The sequence below is a fragment of the Falco punctatus genome (genome assembly GCF_963210335.1).
Source record: "Falco punctatus genome assembly, chromosome: 5".
Classification (NCBI taxonomy): Eukaryota; Metazoa; Chordata; class Aves; order Falconiformes; family Falconidae; genus Falco; species Falco punctatus.
Window position 1 is genome coordinate 50,634,036 of NC_137584.1, and position 19,717 is coordinate 50,653,752.

Genomic DNA, 19,717 nt, shown 5'->3' on the forward strand with positions numbered 1-19,717 from the left:
TGATGGAATGACTGGCTGGGTAGATAAGGGGAGAGCAGTGGATGTTGTCCACCTTGACCTCAGCAAGGCTTTTGACGCTGTCCTCCATAACATCCTCATAGTTAAGCTCAGGCAGTGTGGGTTAGATCAGTGGACAGCGAGGTGGATTGAGAACTGGCTGAATGGCAGAGCTTAAAGGGTTGTGACCAGCGGTGCAGTGTCAGGGTGGAGGCTTGTTGCCAGTGGTGTTCCCCAGGGGTCAGTACTTGGTCCAGTCACGTCCAACTTACTCATCAGTGCCCTGGATGAAGGGACAGAGTGTGCCCTCAGCAAGTTTGCTGGTGATACAGAACTGGCAGGAGTGGCTGATACACCAGCAGGCTGTGCTGCCATCCAGCGAGACCTGGGCAGGCTGGAGAGTTGGGCAGAAGGGAACCCAATGAAGTTCAGCAAAGCCAATTTGTAGGGTCCTGCACCTGGGGAGGAACAGCCCTCTGCACCAGTACTGGCTGGGGGCTGACCTGCTGGAAGGCAGCTCTGTGGAGAAGGACCTGGGAGTCCTGGAGGACACAGCAAGCTGACCATGAACCAGCAGTGTGTCCCGGTGTCCAAGAAGGCCACTGGGATCCTGGGGTGACTTAGAAGGACCATGGCCAGCAGGTCGAGGGAGGTTGTCCTCCCCTTCTGCTCTGCCCTGGTGAGGCCGCATCTGGAGCGCTGTGTCCAGGTCTGGGCTCTCCAGTGGTTCCCTGTCTCTCTTCCACTGGGGAAGGGCCCAGTGGAGGGCTACAGAGATGATGAGAGGACTGGAGCATCTTCCTCATGAGGAAAGGCTGAGAGAGCTGGGCCTGCTTAGCCTGGAGAAGAGAAGACTGAGCAGGGATCTTATCACTGTATACAAATATCTTAAGGGCAAATGCCAAGAGGATGGGGCCAGGCTCTGTTCAGTGGTGCCCAGTGACAGGACAAGGGGCAACAGGCACAAACTGCAACACAGGCAGCTCCATCTGAATATGAAGAAAAACTTCTTTACTTTGAGGGTGACAGAGCACAGGAGCAGGCTGCCCAGAGAGAGTGTGGCGTCTCCTTCTCTGGAGATATTCAAAACCCGCCTGGACAAGATTCTGAGCAACTGCTGTAGGTGAACCTGCTTTAGCAGGGGAGTTGGACCGGGTGATCTCCAGAGGTCCCTTCCAACCCTGACCGTTCTGTGATTCTGTGATTTCCTTCGCCTGACAGTTTATACCCTTTAAAATCTCAGTTATCCTTCATTAACATGTGTTTTGGCTCTGCTTGAATAGTCTCCATGAAATTAACATTGGCATTTTCTCTGTAGTCTGCAACACTGAAGGGAGTATAGCCTACATCTTTCCTGAAAGATTGAAAATGTTATTTTGGAGATTGCTGTGGGTATTGCTGGCCCAGATCCCGTGATCCTGGCTGTTGTCTGTAGTTGTCCTAGTACCCAAGCCAGTAGGCTGGCTACACAAGAGTGACACAAATCCAGGGGTGAACTGAAGTTTACAAGAAATTTAAAGAGCTGTTGCTTCAACTCACAGCCACTTTGAAGTATAAAATTTGCCTGCTTCCCACTATATATCATTTCTGAATGTGGAAATTTGGATCACCTAGCTAAGATAGTCTGCACAGATGTAAACTACGTGATGAGAGGTCGGAAGGGTAGAGATGTGTTAGAAGCAAGTTAAAGGAGGATTCAGATCAGTGTGAGCTGCCACAGATCACTCTAAAAAACACCTCTACCGTCTAATACCTTCTTTAAGAAACTTTGTATGTTACACCATCTTAAGTTTCCCTGTATACCAATAACGTCTATAAAACTATTTGTGTAAAGTTATATAATTCACACATCACCTAGAAATGACTCCTAGTAATGCTTGGCTGTGTTTAGATATCCTTTGAGTGAAACAAAACGTAAGAAACATTGATGTGCACATTAATATCTGGAGTTGGGGGACACACAAATAATCTGTGCAATAGACTGGGATTTCCTCAACGGGAGCATGTAACCTACTAGTTACAGTGAATGAGGTGATGTAGTGTTAATGGGTCCACTTTTTCCTTATACATCATAATTTTATTGTAGGAATTATTTGTGGAAAGGTAGATTAATTATTTTCATTAATTCAGGTATTTTTAATTGGATCAAGTATTCTTTAGATATGATAACCACGTCTTTCATTGTTTTCAGCCCCGGTTATTGAATTTGTCCTTCTCTTCAGGTTTTTGTTTGTGACTTCTGAAAGCTAGTTTTTAACATGGGTGGGTTTCCGTGCTTGCTTGCTCTTGACTGTAGAGCTGTCCTGTTCTCTGTTCTGTTATGCTCTCATCAAGCTCATCTTTGTATTGTCTCAGCATGCGCAACTAGTGTACTGAACTATGCAGCAAACATCTGTTGTCTTTGCTTCATGTTTTCTCCCCTGGACAGACAAGCGTGCGTGGTGACATCTTGTTTCAGCATGGTATTTTTAATTTCGTTTTTTATTTGTCTTGGGGAGTGGATTTGCGTAGGCTTCTTGATTGCTTTTGTTTGGTAAGTGCAAAGAAGGCAATGCAGAAGCCATAGTTGGGGAAGGCCTGCGGTTGTCAGGTTTTGGCTTGCAGGAAAGCCTGCCTGCTAGGCAGGGAAGTGCAGCTGCCATGTGCTCTGGAGTGGAGCGCTCCTGTGGCAGGTGGGCAAACCGCAAATAGATGGGGCTGGGTTATGTGTGAGAAGCTGAAGGAACAGAATGAACGGAGTTGAGGGGAAAAGTAGATGTCACAGCACGTCACCACCTTGCTGCACCAAAGCCTGTGAAGAGAAGCGTTGCAGCAGAAGGGGGTTTGAAGGAAAACACAACCAACCATATTGTTACCTCTGGCAGGTGGCTTGATTCGAATGAAATGAAATGAATCACAAAATCCGCTTTCCATCATCTCTGACTGTGAAACTCTGGTGGGATGTGAAGCAGTGTTCCTTAAAGAAAGCAGCAATTTAAAGTTTGGTACTTGCTGCAGTACAGTTAGTAAATAACAGCGTGAAAAGAAAGGAGGGACAGGGCAGACATGCCTACTCTCCTGTCATCTTGTTAATGACATTGTCAGCTGACAGCAAGAGTTCACAGTTTGCTTATATTTGCTCTTTTATATCTATCAGTAATAGACTCTAATTGAAAATTTCCAATAAAATGACATTTTGGATAGAAATTGCAGGACTCTGAGGCGCGTTAATGCTTTTTAACTCTAAAGTCCCATTCAAATCAAGCTCAGAGCAGCCCATATATGAAAGTTTTGTAGTGGGAAGGAGGAAATGACTGAAAGCTTTGGCACAGACATGAGTTAATAGTAATATCTAATATTCCTGGGGGCTAGAAAGTTAATCACCATAGACTTAATCTTCTGGTGTCTCAGTTTTTGGACCGGGCCTTCTCTGAATGTCAAATTTGTGTGTGCCATTTCTCTTGCAGTTGTTATGTTGAAGCATACTCAGGGAGTCAAGGTCAGTTATGGCCAGGAACCATCCATGTGAATGATGAAGAGACAGATCTTGTCTAATTGTGTTTGTGCCCAGTGGGATCTGACAGGTGACAGAAGCTGGTGGAATGAGGTCAGGCAGAGATGGAGCAACAGAAAAGCACATGTTGTAACACAGCATTTATCTTACCAATATCGGTCAGGGGTGATATGGTAGACTCCATCCGAGCAAAATGAGACTGTAAGGAGGGGTGAAAAGATGATAAAATGGCAGTCTTTCCAACAGTAATGAATATTTTTTCTGTCTGTGGGAGAAATCCTGGAGGTAGTTGAAGAAGTGGTGGATAGGAAGATGTCTAGGAGTCATTGGCACGTGTATATGAAGAACCTGAGAAATGGGGCAGAGAGAAAAGCAGAATGTAGAAATGTTATACAAACAAAACCCCCCAGAGAGATGACTAAATATTAAATGACATTAGACTATGCTGGTTTTGCCCATGATGCCAGGGAGTGAAGGAGAAGGGAGAGGGTCAACTTTATTGGGAAGTTTTTCATCAAAAAACCTGATTCACGCATCCACATTTGAAAGAGGAGCTGATATGTTTAATAGATAACAAAATGGACATGAGAACAGGACAGTGGTTTATGTATTTCTAAGATATTAACTTCAGTATTTATATTACCAGTGATGTAGCTGAACATACGGAAGAAGGGTTCATCTAAGAAAAGCACACTTGGAAAATGTTTCAGCTCCGTAACCCAAAAATTGCCACTTGCTTCTTGTAGAGTTATCATCACATTAACAGAATCTTTCGCACAATCCCTTATTTATTTAAAGCACGGACTGTCAGCACCACAGATATTTTGTGGGCTGGGCATCCACAGGGTGGCTGAAAGTACTTTCTGCTGCTTAGGGAAAGGGCAATGGAGGACAGACAGAAAAAATATTATTTCTCAGTTCTTGCAATTTCTGGATTTTACTTTGGGTGAATGAGGATGAAATACTCCCTCTAGGGAATGCCCAGCACTTTTCAAACCTCAGAACAGCCTGAGCAGATCCCCTGCATCCTTTTAGATTTCAATATTAATAATTTATCGTGATAGTAAAGGCAATGTACAGCTTTACATAGATTTGCATATGTTATTTATTTTCTAACTACACACTATGTAATCAGCAAAAATAGCGTGGAACACTTATGCCTGTGCTAAGAAAAAAATACTTAACAGCTTTCTGCTAAGTATGCAGGTTGGAAGTTTCCCATTTTATTTCTAAAGCAGCACATACCTGGGTGAACTCAACTTGGTGTCCCTTAGGGATGGATCCATCTTTGGGAACTTCAGACACCCGTAGTGTAAATGCGTACATGCTTGCTAGTCATCTGCATTCTCTTTATGCTTAATGGGGAGAAATGGGCATTTCCAGGATGTGCTTTATCTGATCTCAAGGGTTGAATACGCTAAAATAGTTCAATGAACTGTGCCACAAAATGACGCTCTTTTCAGTGGTGGTGGGCAAGACTACAATTAGCTGAAGTAAATCCAACCTGCAGACTCATATTTGGAGTTCTGCTGTGTCTATGGCAATAGAAGCTAATCTGTTTCTTGACGAGGTGTTTAAACTATTCTCATACTGCAACTCTTTGATTTCATATTGTTAAAACGCAGTGGGACTAGTGCATTCCCTGAAAGGCAAATACTTTGTGAGTTCCGGAATGAAAATTCATTAGTTGCTATAGACTTCCGTGGATTTGTTGTGATGAGATACATACAGGATCAGGTTCAAATGGGTAGAGGTACTGTTTGTGCATGTATGTGACCCGGAGCCTGTATGATTAAAATGCTTGCTCTCTTCCAACAGGTATAAATCAAATGAGGATTATGTCTATGTCAGAGGTCGTGGCCGAGGAAAGTACATTTGTGAAGAATGTGGAATTCGCTGCAAAAAGCCAAGCATGCTCAAAAAACATATCCGCACTCATACTGATGTCCGGCCTTATGTATGCAAGTTGTGCAACTTTGCCTTCAAAACTAAAGGTACTTGACCCTTTTGCTGAACTCTTGCCACTTCCCAAACGAATTTGAGCTATTTTCCATCTGGGGTCCAAGCACCCTTTGCAATCGAGGAGAGAATTTTCTTCAGAATAAAAATACTGTGTTTATGTATACAGCACTTCATAAAAGAGGGTTTTCTCTTCTGTTTAATTGATCCAGGGATTTTGTGAGACTTGGAGACTCCTTCAATAGCTTCATTAAGAGCTGTAGGCTCTTGGCTGGTCCGTCTGTCTGCAGAGAAAATATAGTAGCATAAGAACCACCCTTACAAATAATACTTTCTGCCAGAATTGTTACATGGTGCAAATTTTAATTGCAGCAACACTTAAATGCTACCCGGAGACTACACTTGTTATGACATAATGTAGAAGCAGAGCATCAGCTGCTGAGGAAAACATGCCTTCACGGGCTTTACAGTGGGTCAGTTTCAAGTTTATAAATAATGTATGTCTCCCAGATGGGCCACTCCATCCACTGTGGCATTAATTATGAATAGAGATCTGATAGCTTGTGTTCACATGTATTTATCAGCACAGAAAAAAGCTTCTGTTTGTCACCCTGAGGCCACAGATAATGATATTCTTTGGCATTCGTATTTGCATTGCAACTATCCCCTTGTAAGAAAAAAATCCTTTTCTTTGGTAGCATTTTTTTGTAGCACAGCCCAAATGAGCCTTACATTCTCAGTTTCTTAGCTTCCCTTTGGCAGACAAGTGAAATGGATTCTGGTCCCAGTGCAATGAACTTACTTGAACGGGGAGAGAGGAAGCTGAAGGAAATTTCTCCCAAGATCCCAGTGCAGCTTCATGGCTATTCTGAGGATTGAGAATTGTAATAGTTTCCATGAGTCCAGCACTTCTTCCTCTGCCAAAGATGGGAATAGCTGATGGATGGTAGTAGACCCATCAACCTAATTTAAGATGAGAACTTTCATGGGAATGTAGAGACAAAGACAAGGAGCTGCTGGTTTGTAGTCCCAGCAGACCATCTGGTGAGCTGTTCTCGGATCATTATTTACATTTGACATTGCTGGAGGAATGGGTCTTGAGGAGGGACTTGAAGGAGAACTGTGGTTTTGCAGCTGTGTTCAGAGAGGACATTCCAGGCAGAGGAGATGGCATGGAAAGAAATGTGAAATTGCTTTCTGAGGCTGGCATTTCTGGTGAAGAAGAAACAGGGAGGAGGTGGTATGCTATTGCACAAGAAGGGCATGAGTAGGAAGAGACTGAGTTAGACTTCAAAGTACAAGAAGTGTTTAACTGGTGTATTACTGCTTGTGAGCAGTTGTCAGCCTCGTAAGTATTGTTGCTATTTTGCTGAGAACAGTAGGGGACAGGCCTTCAAAGATGTTTAGGTTTTCAGTGTACACCCTGAGCGTTTAACTATCCAGAGGCATCAGTGACAAGGTTAGACTTTTCATGCAGTGCACAGGCGCAGTAAGATCTTACTGAGAAGGGGATTATTTGAACTACCTAGGACTGAAAGTCAGAGGAGAAGAGTGTGGCTTGTGACACACCTCCACTACCCAACAGTGTGCACTGTTCCTGTCCCCAGGTTGCATGTTTCACACGCATCATCTGGAGACGCTGGTTGGGGTCCCAAAAGCAGCATAGGCACATTCACAGAGAGCTTTCCTTGATCTAAGAAGCACCATGTCTTGGTAGTGGGTTGGGTTTGCTTGTGCCATGCTTTCCCTGTTGGGTGTTGCAAATGTGACTGAGTGGCTAATGGATTAGAGCGATGTTCTTGTTTCTCCAGCTTGTGCTTTGTGTTCAAGATTCTTTGCCATGAAATGTCTCTTGGGGCCAGTTTCAACACAGTTTTCTTATCTGTGAAAAAACAGACCGAGACAGGCACTCCAGAAAGTCAATAGTCTAGTGTTAGGTTGCTCCCTCAGGGGAATGGGAGATCTGATTTCAAATCCGTGCTGTGTCTGGGTCAGATCCGTAATCCAAAGCAGGAAGCTGGACCTAGATTTCCTACATCCCAGGTGAATCCTCTAAGTACAGCTTCTTTCAGTTCAGAGACTGCAGCTAGATGGTAAACTTATATAGAAACGTCTCCCAGAAATGTCTTTTTTTGGGGGTACTTTTGCTTCAAACACACTGAACATTTGGAACCTACATGTGGAGTAAATGGGAGACCCGTTAACTTGAAAGTACCACTGTGAAAGTAGGAGTACGAGCCCTGAACAGCTGGTGTGCTTTGGACTTACTTCGATGTCTGAGCAGTCTGTACGTATCATGACTGAGCCCAAGGACAGATAACATCCAAAAGTGAGCTTTTTAGCTGGCTGGGGTGCCTTAGTGTCATGTGGAAAATTGGAGAGATGCCTATATACCTCTCAGGCCCTGAGTTTAAATTTATTTGAAATACTTTTCTTTTTTTCTTAAGATATAAAACCCCATTCTCATTAAAACAGGCTCTGAGGGCAATGGGCTGGATGAGTCAGCCTTGTCTGTTGTGGGTTTTTTTTAAACTAAAAACCCCCATCTTGCAGGCTAACAGAGTTAAGATATACCAAAACCTGACTTGGAGGGTGATGTTTGCTGTTGTCCATTAATTAGATTAATCTCTGATCCATAGGAAATCTGACAAAACATATGAAATCTAAAGCACACATGAAAAAATGCCTGGAGCTCGGAGTATCAATGACATCCGTAGATGATGCTGAAACTGAAGAAGCAGGTATGTCAGAATGATTCAATTTAGTTGGAGTGGCCTCTGGAGTATGCAAATGACTCATTGCACTTTAGCACAGTGGCTGGCATAGGAAAATAACATTTAAGAGCATTTGGGGCATTTTTTAATTAAGAGGTGTCTTTTTAGCAAACAGGAAGTATAAAAAATAAATCGGATCCATCTGTCTGAGTTACATTTTTTATTAAGATACATGAGGAGGAGCTAGAAATAAACGTATGACCTGTTGTCATCTGTGTCATACAAAGTTCACAATCTTTTCAATTCAGATGTGAGGTGTGGCAACATTTAGCGAAGTTGCAAGGTGGGCTAGGGTGAATTTGCTTTTTATACCTACTTCCAAGTATAGAGTTTTAAGGTATTATGAAAAAATATGGCCTGAGACTATGAAGAATGGCTTTATGCAGCCATCCCAGATGATGAGCATCCAGCAATGGCCATGGGTGGGGTGTGCTGTGTGGGGAATGATTGTGGTGGAAGATGTAGGAGGTGGGATGTGTGCTCACCATTTTGACTTGCCATGGCTGTTTCAGAAAACATGGAGGACATGCAGCAGGAGGCAGAGAAGAGTAGCAACCTGGCAGGCCTGTCAGCGGAGCATCAGTTTTCTGATGCAGAGGAGTCAGATGGCGAGGATGGCGATGACAATGATGATGACGATGAAGATGAGGATGATTTCGATGATACTCAGGGAGACTCAACACCAAAAACCAGATCAAGAAGCACCAGCCCGCAGCCACCTCGATTCTCCTCCCTGTCGGTGAATTCGGCTGGGGCGTCACGGGGGGCTTCCCCAGAGGGCTCCCTTTCTGTGGGACACTCCTCCCTCATCAGTTACTTGGTCACCTTACCTAGCATTCAGGTTACTCAGCTTATAACATCCAGTGACTCCTGTGAAGACTCACAGATGACAGAATATCAGAGGTTTTTCCAGAGTAAGAGTAGTGATTCAGAGCCCGATAAAGACAGATTGGACATACCTAGTGGCATGGATGAGGATTACGCGCTTTTGTTAGACCCCAGTTCTTCTCCACGGGACCTCTCGCCTTCCAGTCGACAGTCATCACCCGGCTACGATTCTTCACCCTATAGAGATAACTCACCAAAGAGGTATTTAATGCCAAAAGGGGATTTGTCACCCAGAAGGCACCTGTCACCCCGAAGAGATATTTCACCCATGAGGCATCTTTCCCCACGGAAGGAGGCTGTGCTGAGGAGAGAGCTATCACCAAGACGGGACATGTCACCAAGACGTCACCTATCACCAAGGAGACCAATGTCACCAGGGAAAGATGTGTCTGTTCGAAGAGATTTGTCTCCTAGGCGAGAAAGGAGATATATGGCCTCTGTTAGAGCAGCGTCTCCCCGGAGGGGCTTATACCATAATCCAGCGCTGTCCATGGGTCAATATTTACAGTCTGAATCTATTCCAGTGGGGCATTCAGTAAGTATGCAAGAATATTTTCACTCCTATTGTCAAAAGCAGCACTCATCTTATTTGTGCATAGTATTTTTAAAAACTTTGCAGCTTTGTAGAAGAAGACATAAGCTTTGAGCCTTGGCAGGATGTCCTTGAACAAATGCAAGAGATTGGGAATAGACAGGGACCAAGTTGGAATGTTGATTTAGTTAGATGCAACAGAGTCAGCCTGAGGGTCAAATCTTCACTTGGTACAAACCTGAGTAGCTCCATTAACTTCAATGAAATTAGTCTGACATTAACTGTCCCTGTCTTTATTGCATTTATATATATATATATATATATATATAATATTACATTAAAACAGCTCAGGAAGCATACATGGCGTGTGGGGCTTGTTTCCACACTGTAAAACCTTTTACCTCCCAGACTGTCAGATGGGAACAAGCCCAGATCAGGGCTTAAGGCCCTGGTACTGCAGTACGGTGCCCATCACTGAGTATCGTTTAATTGAATGAAAACGTTAAAATAAATGGAATGTCTCGGAAAAGCAGGGTGCACATCGAAATCAGGATCTGTGGCTGGAGTTTAAAGGATATTATCGTGTGACAGGAGCAGGCAGCTGTCGGCTCTGCAGAAAGCACCATCACAACCGGCTGCTCCGGCAGGGACGGAACTGTCTGGGTGGAAATGGCAATATGCAAAACTGGCACAGCTGCTGTCTGTGCTGTTCCCTTTCAGTAAATCAGCTCTCAGAAACTGCTGACTGGCACTTTTGACCGGCCCTAGCATTCACAAAGCACTCTCTCCACAAATAGATTTTGGTCTTTAGAGTTAGGGAACAGCTTCCCTACGTATGCATTTATGTTTTCGTTTAGTATGCTTCCCTTGCCGCAACTGATGTTGCTGCTGCCCTTTCACTGCCTGCCTTGTCAGCCCGTATGTGTGGGTTCAACCTGCGCGGGCTGTGACAGGCTTACGCTGCCTCAGGGTTCCTACCTCCCTGCCCTCATCCCAGCAGGGCTCTCCTCCCTGCTTCCCTATTGCCAGTCATCTTGGCTTTTTGTGGTGCTTCTCTGCAGAGGAGAAGAATTAAACCCTGAGCTCATAAAATCAGCATTTCCAGAGCTCTGGGTGAAGCTCTTTGTAGACCCGGGCTGATGTGTTACCTACGCCTGGGAATGGAGCGAGGGATGCAGCTGAGTACAGGCATCTGGAGCAGGGATGGACGGAACAGAGCTGAGATGCCACCAGCCTGGCAGATCCAAAAGTAGCTTGCCCGCTTTTCAGAGGGATAAGGGAAAGCTGCAGTGTGTGTAGGAGAGAGCAACACAGGTAATTCTCCCACATCTTAGACGTGGCCCCATGGCCTGGTAAGTTGCTGGGGAGAGCAGTGGAGTGGCTGACTAAGTGGTCCTTGAGGAAGGGCATGCTGAAACCCTGCTGCACTCTCATAGGGGTGATCGCTGTGCAGCTGAGAAAGGATATAAATTCTGCCAGCAGTTCTACTGACAAAGTAAGGAAGCACAAGAGGATAAAGAGCCACCAGTTTAACAGTCTTAATATCAAATGGAAGGGATTATATGAGACGCTACAGCTGACATTGTGCAGGGAGCCCCAGTCCCTAATGTCCCACATGAGACACTTCCACTGGCACCCTGTAGGAGAGATTTTGCATGTGGGATGATGCTGGCAGAAGCGTATGTAACAGTCACCCTTGGCCATCTGACAGTCCTTGCTGTAATGTTTGCCTTGTGTGTTATGCAAACCTTCCAGCAAGGCGTTTAGCACGTTGTAAGGACTCTTTTAGCACCCTTAGCTCCTTCTTCTGGAAAGTCCACCATGCCAGATGGGCTTTTAACACTTACCTTATTTTTGAGGTAGGATCAGGCATGTGGCAGTGAAAAACTCAATGTAAAAGATCATTTGTCCTACAGAAAGCATCAGTAACTCAGAGGCATGTTGAGTGTTATGAGAGAGAAGCCCACACCTCAGTACTGCACTGGAACTTGAATACAGGCATCACTGGAAGAAGAGCCCAGGCAAATTTAAATGAGGAAATGAGCAGTGAGGATGATTGCCCATCTCAACAAACTACTGCAGGCAAGGAAGGACTCCTCACCTCTTGATGCCTTTCTGGAAGACATCCTTTGGCCAAACACTAGTTGAGTTTAAGTGAAACACAAGTTATTATACTCAGTGTGTGGGAAGACAAATAACACCTGAGCTTGTTATAAATGAAAGCTGTCAGAGAAAAAAAGGGAATAAAGGCTGTTTTTCACTTTCAGAGAAGTGAAATCCGGCAAATCAGAACATGAATAGCAATTGCATCAGTGATGCACATGCCACCTTACAATCCTGCTTCCTCTTTCAGAGCTTCACTGGGTTCCCAGTCTTGCAGGAATAAGACTGGTCTTGTGCTTCTGGTGCCTGCAGTTCCCAGAAGAGCCCAGTTTTCTTTCTTCTCCACTAAAATTGATGTATTTGCTCTGGTCTCTTTGGCCAGTGCTGGTCTAGTTCCCCTAGTTCATGTTGCTTTTCCTTGAATGTTCATGCGCTTTGGTGGTCTTGTGCAAAGAGCTTGTAAAGTGCTCTGGCATTGAAAGCACCACACAGAGAGCAATGGCAATTATTTCTTTAGGAAGTGGAAAAGAGCGTGAGGAAAGTAACTATTTTTGTAGATTGTACAAAAATACAGAAAGATATACTTCCCCCCCCCCCCCCCCCCCAGTTAATAACAGGCTACACTCTTGCAACAGGATACTCTTTCCAAAGTAGCCTAAGGCTCTGGTTGATGCTGGTACACATTTGGCTTTGGCAAGTTAAATTGGTGTCTTTAAATTTAAAGGCAGATCCTCATGCCTCTCCAAATACAATTGGGATCTTCTGTCAATGCCAGAGATTTTTTACCATTATCAAAGGGCGCTGATTCTTCTCCCTTGTCATTTTATGCCAGTCCTGAGGGAAAGAGGAGAGATGGAAAGGCTGCTTTTGTTCATCTTGAGTGCATTGCTGTTAGCATTTTAGTTTGGATCATGCATATGTCTCTGTTGTCACATTTATTGTGCTTTGACTCACATTGCAGATCAGTCTTGAAGTAAGTGACCTGGATTGTTTTCAGAGGAAATTAAACTGAAAAATATGCTCCAGGAGTGCAGCAGGTGCACTTAAACTGTGAGTGGGTCACCAAGTGAGTGAGAAGAGACCACACAGGGTTATTTCAAAGCAATTCCCCTCCAACCCCACAGCACTTACATGGTGAACAAGGGACCCAGCACCAACAGTTTCACTCTGCTCCTGCTTGTCCCCACACCTAGTGCACCCCACCACTTCCTAGTGCGGACCAGAGCTTTTGCCTCTTCTTCCAGTCCCAGGGCTAGACTGGGAGACTGAGACTGTGAATATAACTTGCTGTGAGGAATACAGACTTGACCCTAGCAACAGGGTTAGCTTCTAGGAGGTAGTAGATTGCTTGTGTTGTTGTTCTGTCATACCTCTCATTCGTTTTGAAGTCCTAAGCCTGTCTGGAAGTATTCAGAATGGCTGAGGTGAGTTGGGCACCTTTATATCCGCTTGAAGTTCAATAGGACTTAAGGTCCTTTGATCATCCCAGACATATCGATATTAAGTCCCTTGCCAGGCATTCAATACTTGTCGTCTTGAGTGAAATGCATTCCAGCATAGAGAGCCAGCATAAAACTTCTAAAGTCCAGGTAAACTAGAAATAGGTCCACTTGTGTATGTGGGCTGCTATGGTGCATTCTCAGTTGGACTGCAAATTGAGCTGATACTTCTGAAACTGAAGTTCACACAGATGTATAGTCACTTTACTAACCATCGTGTGCTTTAGAAAGCACATCAGTAATACGCTTTGTTATTCAGTTTAACAAAGAGTTCAACATTTTCTGTTTTTTAACTTTAAAAAGCCTCAAGTACATTCTGATACAGTAATCAAAGAGATTGTTTTCCACCCATCATCTTTTTGCAAGCTGTGGTCTGAGGCTGCTAGGAGGGTATCTCTGGAGGGTGCTTGGCTTTGAAATGTGATCTTCCTCTTAATCCCCCACAGCCTGTTTTGGGTGATATACCAGATACAGGGTAAACCCTGTCTCATCCCCGAGGCATTCTGGGGGACCTGTGAAGCTGGATATGGCTTTGCTCAGGGGTGTGGTGTGACAGTTAGCTTTGTGACTAGGTCAGAGAATTTAGTGAAAAGTTGCTACAGAATCTTGTTGCTTGGGGAATTATACGTCACCTGGAGTTGGAGGGAAATACACTAAACTGCAACAAATGAGAACAAATAGGAAACGAACTGGATTTCCATCACCTGACAAAGAGAAGAGCTCATTTCACTGCACTGGCAGCAACCCATTCTGACTGCACTGCAAAAAGATACTATGACCTTCTGCACTATGCTTAGTGATAGGATCTAATACTTGCCCTGTCAACAGAATAAAATCCTGGATTTTCAGGATGTTTGTGAAAAGAAGATAAGTCTTGTAATATTCAGTCTTCCCCTCTGTGTATAAGACACACATATATGTATATGTGTGTCTGCTTGTATGTACGAAAATGCTAGATATTGTTAAAGGAAATAAAAACTGGGCAGGGGGTATGAACTGTTATTAGCGCCTGTAGCCATTTATGTTGGCCATTTCCAAACTCATCTGTCAGAGCTAGAGAAAGATAATCTGATATGTGCTCAGCCATGCTTGGAAGGCATCCAGTGGACATGCACACACTGTCACTGTCTATGTAAAAATGAGGCATATGGGACATATATTGGATGATACTGCTGATCTTGAAGTGTGTAGCAGTTTCTGTCATGTTAGGCACCTCTATCTGACAAGGACAGAATGTTGCTCTATTCTCTTTTGAAACTGTGGCAGGGTACAACATGAAGCCAGTGTCTTTCTCAATTAGAGATTTGTGTGTTGACTAGGTTTGTTCTCATCTAGGAGTTGAGGTTTACTCCTTTTTTTGGTTGCTTTTGCTCTCCTTCCTTTAGCCCAAGTTCACATCAGATGCAGTAGTGATAAATATCATGGCTTAGGAACAACCAAGAGACCAGTATGACTGAGAAATGGGTTGACAGACCAAAGATAGAAAAAAGAAGGGGGCAAGCAGCTGTGCAGAGGTGAGGTTAGTGATAGGAAGGACAGATAGGATAGGTGAACTATGTATGTCGTTGTGGCTTGGCAACTGCAGTTTATTCTGTAATTTTCCCCCATTCAGCAGTATAAGAGCTGTCACTGTGCTTTCTTATGACAGTTTCTCTTATGAGACCGAAACGTCTCGCTTTCTGAAGAGGAAAATTCCCAGCACAGATTAGTCCAAATAACATCTCTTAAGTTTGAGTCTGATGATTATGGGTCACCCTTCCTGTCTTGACTTTGATTTATATCAAACAGGACAAAGTGTCTGAGCACAGTGAGATTGAGCCCCTGAGTAGCACAGAAAATTGCTCCCTAAACCAGTTCCCCGGATGGGATCAAGAGGTTGCTTAATGCCTTGAGAGCTGGGATTTCCCAGCAGTGTGAAGTGCTGCCACTTCAGTGCACTGGCATTTAGCAGCGCAGTCCTCTGGCTGCCACACGGAGACAGTGGTAGCAGTACAGCTCTGGGGGAACTGGTAGGTGTTCGGTCCATTTGCAGTGCAGAGGAGAGCATTTTCATTCATTCAGTTTCCTATGGGAGTCCCCGAGAGTTGTGTGGCCAGATCCCACACACAATTATGTAAATGTCATCCTGCACTTCTGTCATCATTATCCCTCCAGTCAGCAATAAATGATACTTAATCATCAGATGGAAAACAAATTTTAAAAGTTAAGAATGAAAAAAAGAGAAACCCAAAAGCCCAGGGCATATTTAATACTGAGTGGAGATGGAGCTATTCATTCTTCCAAGGCAGGAACTAATGGGAAGGCACTGAAAATGTCAATATTGTGAGATTGTTTTTTATTAGCTGTTACAAAATCCCTCATTCTTCTCCATCCCATTATGAGTGGGTGAGTCTCCCTGTGACAGAATCATCACTTTCACTCACAGCTCATGCCTGTGCTTTTGTTATTATTTATTGTTTACATTACAGATAGGCCAGAGTGGTCCTCCACTGTCTTAATGACTATAAAACTTGGGTCTTGATTGCACAGAAGCATTTGAACCTTAATAGAAATACCCATCCCCTTTCATCAAGAATTGGGTAAAGCTCATGGGGAGCCAGTGCCTTCTCTGGAGCTCCGGAGCAGGATCCCTCACCAGGCAGAAAATACGTACGTGCAGTCAGATTTTTCCCATACTGCCAAGCAGTGGTGGCAAGCAGGGAGTGTTTGGATGTGTATTTCTCTGCAACACAGTCTTGCTACCTAGTGTGGACTGCCAATACCAGCACAGTTTGCACAGTTTGCCAAAAGAGAAGGTAAGACGGATCTCCTGGCCAAATTTCTCCTGGGGAACGAAACTCTATCTACCCCAAATTCTCTCTGCAGTTTCAGTTGAATATAATACTCTTCACTTCCTGACCTAAATTGCTGCATTGTGTTGCTGAACGCTCTTAACTAGCTGCTGCCTTTCACCTCAGAGGCATGAGCCCTGTAGGGCTGAGCTAAGCAAACCTCCTCTGTTGTTTGGATAAGCAATTAGTGGAGTTTTCCAAATGCTTTGGGATCCATCTGGATGAAAGGTGCTGCCTGAATGGGAGGTTGTGTTAGACAGGAAAGCAGATAGGTGGTTTGGCAGCCGGACAAGAATTTTGCTAGCAGCAGCACTGACATTTCTTTTGTTTTTTTTCCTAGTTACAGAGAAGGGGGTTGTCTCAGGGGCCTTACTTCAGCGTGTATGGCGAAAAAGGAGGTATGGAACACCATGGGGCTAGCCTGTTCCCTGAGGGTTCGAGTGACTACGTCTTCAGTCATCTTCCACTACACTCCCAGCAACAGATCCGAGCGCCCATCCCCATGATGCCTATCGGGGGTATCCAGATGGTCCATTCAGTACCTGTGGCCCTTTCAGGTTTACATTCTCCATCCACTCTGGCCCTGCAGAGGGAGGGCTCTGAGGAGAAGCAAAGAGGGACTGCAGAAATCCTTGCAAAAGAGTCGTATAGTATTTCTAAGCACCACGAGAAACGTACCTCTCCGCACAGCTTGCACCCCACTGCTCCCTCCAGTGCGCCACCCTCTCCGTTGCTATTGCTGACACAGAGCACGTCGGAGGACAGTGTTGTAGCTACTGAGAGGGAGCAGGAGGAGAACATACAGACTTGTACAAAAGCCATAGCCTCTCTGCGAATCGCCACAGAAGAAGCCGTTCTGCACGGGGCGGAGCAGCTGCAGAGGCCTTCTGAGCCTCACCAGAAACCCTTAGAAAGTGCACATTTTAGCATTAAACACTTTAGTGGATCTGAGCCAGGCCAGACCTGTGCCTCAGCCACCCATCCTGACTTGCACGGTGGTGAACAGGACAGTTTTGGTACATCACAGACTGCGTTAGCCCATCCCACCTTTTACAGCAAGAGCTTTGTGGACGTCCGGCAGTTGGGCTTTCACAGCAGGAGTGACCCCCCATCAAGCACACAGGAAATCAAAGATCCGTCATCTGAGAAGAGCAAGCCACATTGATCTGAGATGCATGGAGACTTTCACCCATACATTTACCCCACTTTTTTTTTTTTCTAGAGATAGAAGTATTCAACTTTACAGCATGCCTGTTCTAAGTTACAGTAGTTTGCTATTATATATACTTTTGTTATATCAAAAGAATTAGATAAAACAACAAGTCATCATGAGCCTGACCAAAACTAAATTTGAAATTCTTACTGGGTCTGGTACTTTTAAATTGTACAGATGTTTGTGCCTTTTCTTTACTTTGCTTATATTCTTATAAGCATTTTTTTAGCAGTAATTTGTACATATTTTAGAATTTGTGTATCTGCTTTGTAATAAATGTAATTTCTTTCCTTTTTTGGACACTTGGATCTAAATGATGTAAAGCAAAACAGCATCAATATATGTGAGGTTGCACTAAAACATATTTTTATATGATTAAAACTGAACAGCTTTTATGTACAGCTCTGATTCTGTAATACTAATATTTATTTACTTTGTTTCATAAATTGTAAATTTTTTTCTTAATGTTGTGGATTGCTTTTCTATGTGAAGCATGGGATTTACTGTTGCGTTATTAGAACAAAATGTATATTGTAAAACAAGATATTTAAACTAGAGTATCTTATCTTATTCTGCACTTATGCATTAGTTAAAAAAAAAAAAAAGATAAAGGATGTATCAGTCAGTTCTTAACCCTTGTAATTTTTTTTGTCTCTTGTTTGCCGGATTGACTATAACTTAAGTGCTGATTGTGATTTTAAACTGATAGTACCGTAAAGCATTAAAGTAAAACAATGTGCTATTGTGAGTTTTTTCAAAGCTTTATAAAACAGTTATAAATATATTAAAAGTATTTGGTCTTATGAGAACATGTTGATCTATATACTCCTTTAAAAACCTATGGGAAAACATTCCACCCCATGTAAATAAGTGCATCACTGGTGCCGTCTGTGTAAGTCCCCGGGACAGGCGATGTTGGCTGCGCCAGGCGCGGAGCAAGGCACCACGGCTGCCGGGAGGCAGGGTCCGGCCGGCCATGACCCCCTGCCCTGCCCACTGCAGCGGTGGCGAGGCCCCTACGGCCGCACGGGGCTGGGCACCCCGCCGAGCCCCGGCAGTCCCCTGCTTGCGAGGGCTGGCCGTGGGGTGCAGGTGTCATGCAGAGGTGCCCCGGAGTGCCAAGGAGGGGTTTGGAGTGGGGAGAAAGAGGTGTTCCCTTGAACTTGAAGGCCACAGCTGGTCCCTTCCCTACTGTGGTACCTGGGTCTGCTTCAGGGAGGCTCCCATCCCGTCCCATCCCATCCTGTGGATGGAGGAGCGTGGCCCCGCCAGCGAGGCAGAGAGCACTGCCACCCCGACCTCTTCAAGGAGTGGGATTCATGGCCAAGACAGTCACAGTCTTCCAGAGCAGGGTCTCCATCTGGGTGAGATTTGCTGCAGAGGAAAGTCAGGAGGGGCCCGGGCTGGTGTCTTGAACGCGTGTGGTGGGTTACCACTACCACCAGCAGTAGGCGTGTGCACGCCTGCGCACACACAGATGAAAACCACACAAAAAAACCACACGCACACACGCAGATGAAAGAAACCAACGGCCTGGATTATATTTTGTGCTATTTAGTGGATTATAAATCTGTGAAACCAAGTTTGTATATTGACTTACAATACATTTAAGGAGTGTTCTTTAAAAAGAAATAAATACAGTTACATGCATGAGGTGTCTAGTTTTCATGTGTTCTTTGAATTCTCCAAGTTTATTGGCGTTCCAGTACATTGTCAGAATCTTTTATTCCCGAGCATTGCTTCCCTGCACAAGGAGCACCCTTAAGAATGTGAGTGGCAGCAAAAAGGTGGATCGTATTTTGGCCTCCACAGATATTATCAAACTAAACCAGTTTATTTCTCCAATAATACCATGCGGGGGCAGGACCACAGCTGGTACATTGTCCTAATTCTAGCATGTTGGCATATGACTCGTGTAATACCATAACGAATGGTGACCACTTATTACCATTAAAGGCTAGTTTCTCGTATCCATTGCAGTGTTTCTACCTTTATTCCGGATCATTATGGTAACCTTGCCAAGAAAAGCAAGTGCCAGAAAACTGGCTCATCTCAGCCTGGAGAGAGGAGAAGCAGTATATGTAGTTGGAGGTGAGCGGCTTGTTGGATCATGCTCCCATAAAAAAAGGAGAAGTCAATTACACATTTTAAATAAACAAGATGTATCTGATAAAAGCCTCTCTCCTCTCCTTAGCTGCACGGCTGTATTGAGAATAAAATGCTGTGCACAATGATCAGCTAATCAGGTAATCACAGATATTTTATTAAAAGGGAACCAGGCAACCCCCGATGGTAAATGTTCTATTAACATTGCCTTTATAAGCAACCCCCTTACTGTGGGAGTTACCTCTGGCTTTTGATTATTTTAATTAATTTGCAGCTGCAATTTACCATCTACTTTTTCAGCCTTGGGGCTTTTTTTTTTAAA

General features: G+C 44.3%; 1 protein-coding gene across 9 annotated transcripts in view; it reads left to right on the forward strand.

The window, feature by feature from the left end:
* Nucleotides 1-18,939, forward strand: part of HIVEP2 (HIVEP zinc finger 2) — a 145,077-nt gene extending 126,138 nt beyond the window's left edge. For all 9 annotated transcript variants that reach the window (XM_080390051.1, XM_080390046.1, XM_080390050.1 and 6 more), the window contains 4 exons: nucleotides 5,309-5,484; nucleotides 8,089-8,190; nucleotides 8,736-9,646; nucleotides 16,417-18,939. In XM_080390051.1, the coding sequence (XP_080246177.1) occupies nucleotides 5,309-5,484; nucleotides 8,089-8,190; nucleotides 8,736-9,646; nucleotides 16,417-17,241 (2,014 nt within the window). In that variant the 3' untranslated portion in view covers nucleotides 17,242-18,939. The remainder of the gene's footprint in view (nucleotides 1-5,308; nucleotides 5,485-8,088; nucleotides 8,191-8,735; nucleotides 9,647-16,416) is intronic.
* The last annotated feature ends 778 nt before the right edge of the window (nucleotides 18,940-19,717 follow it).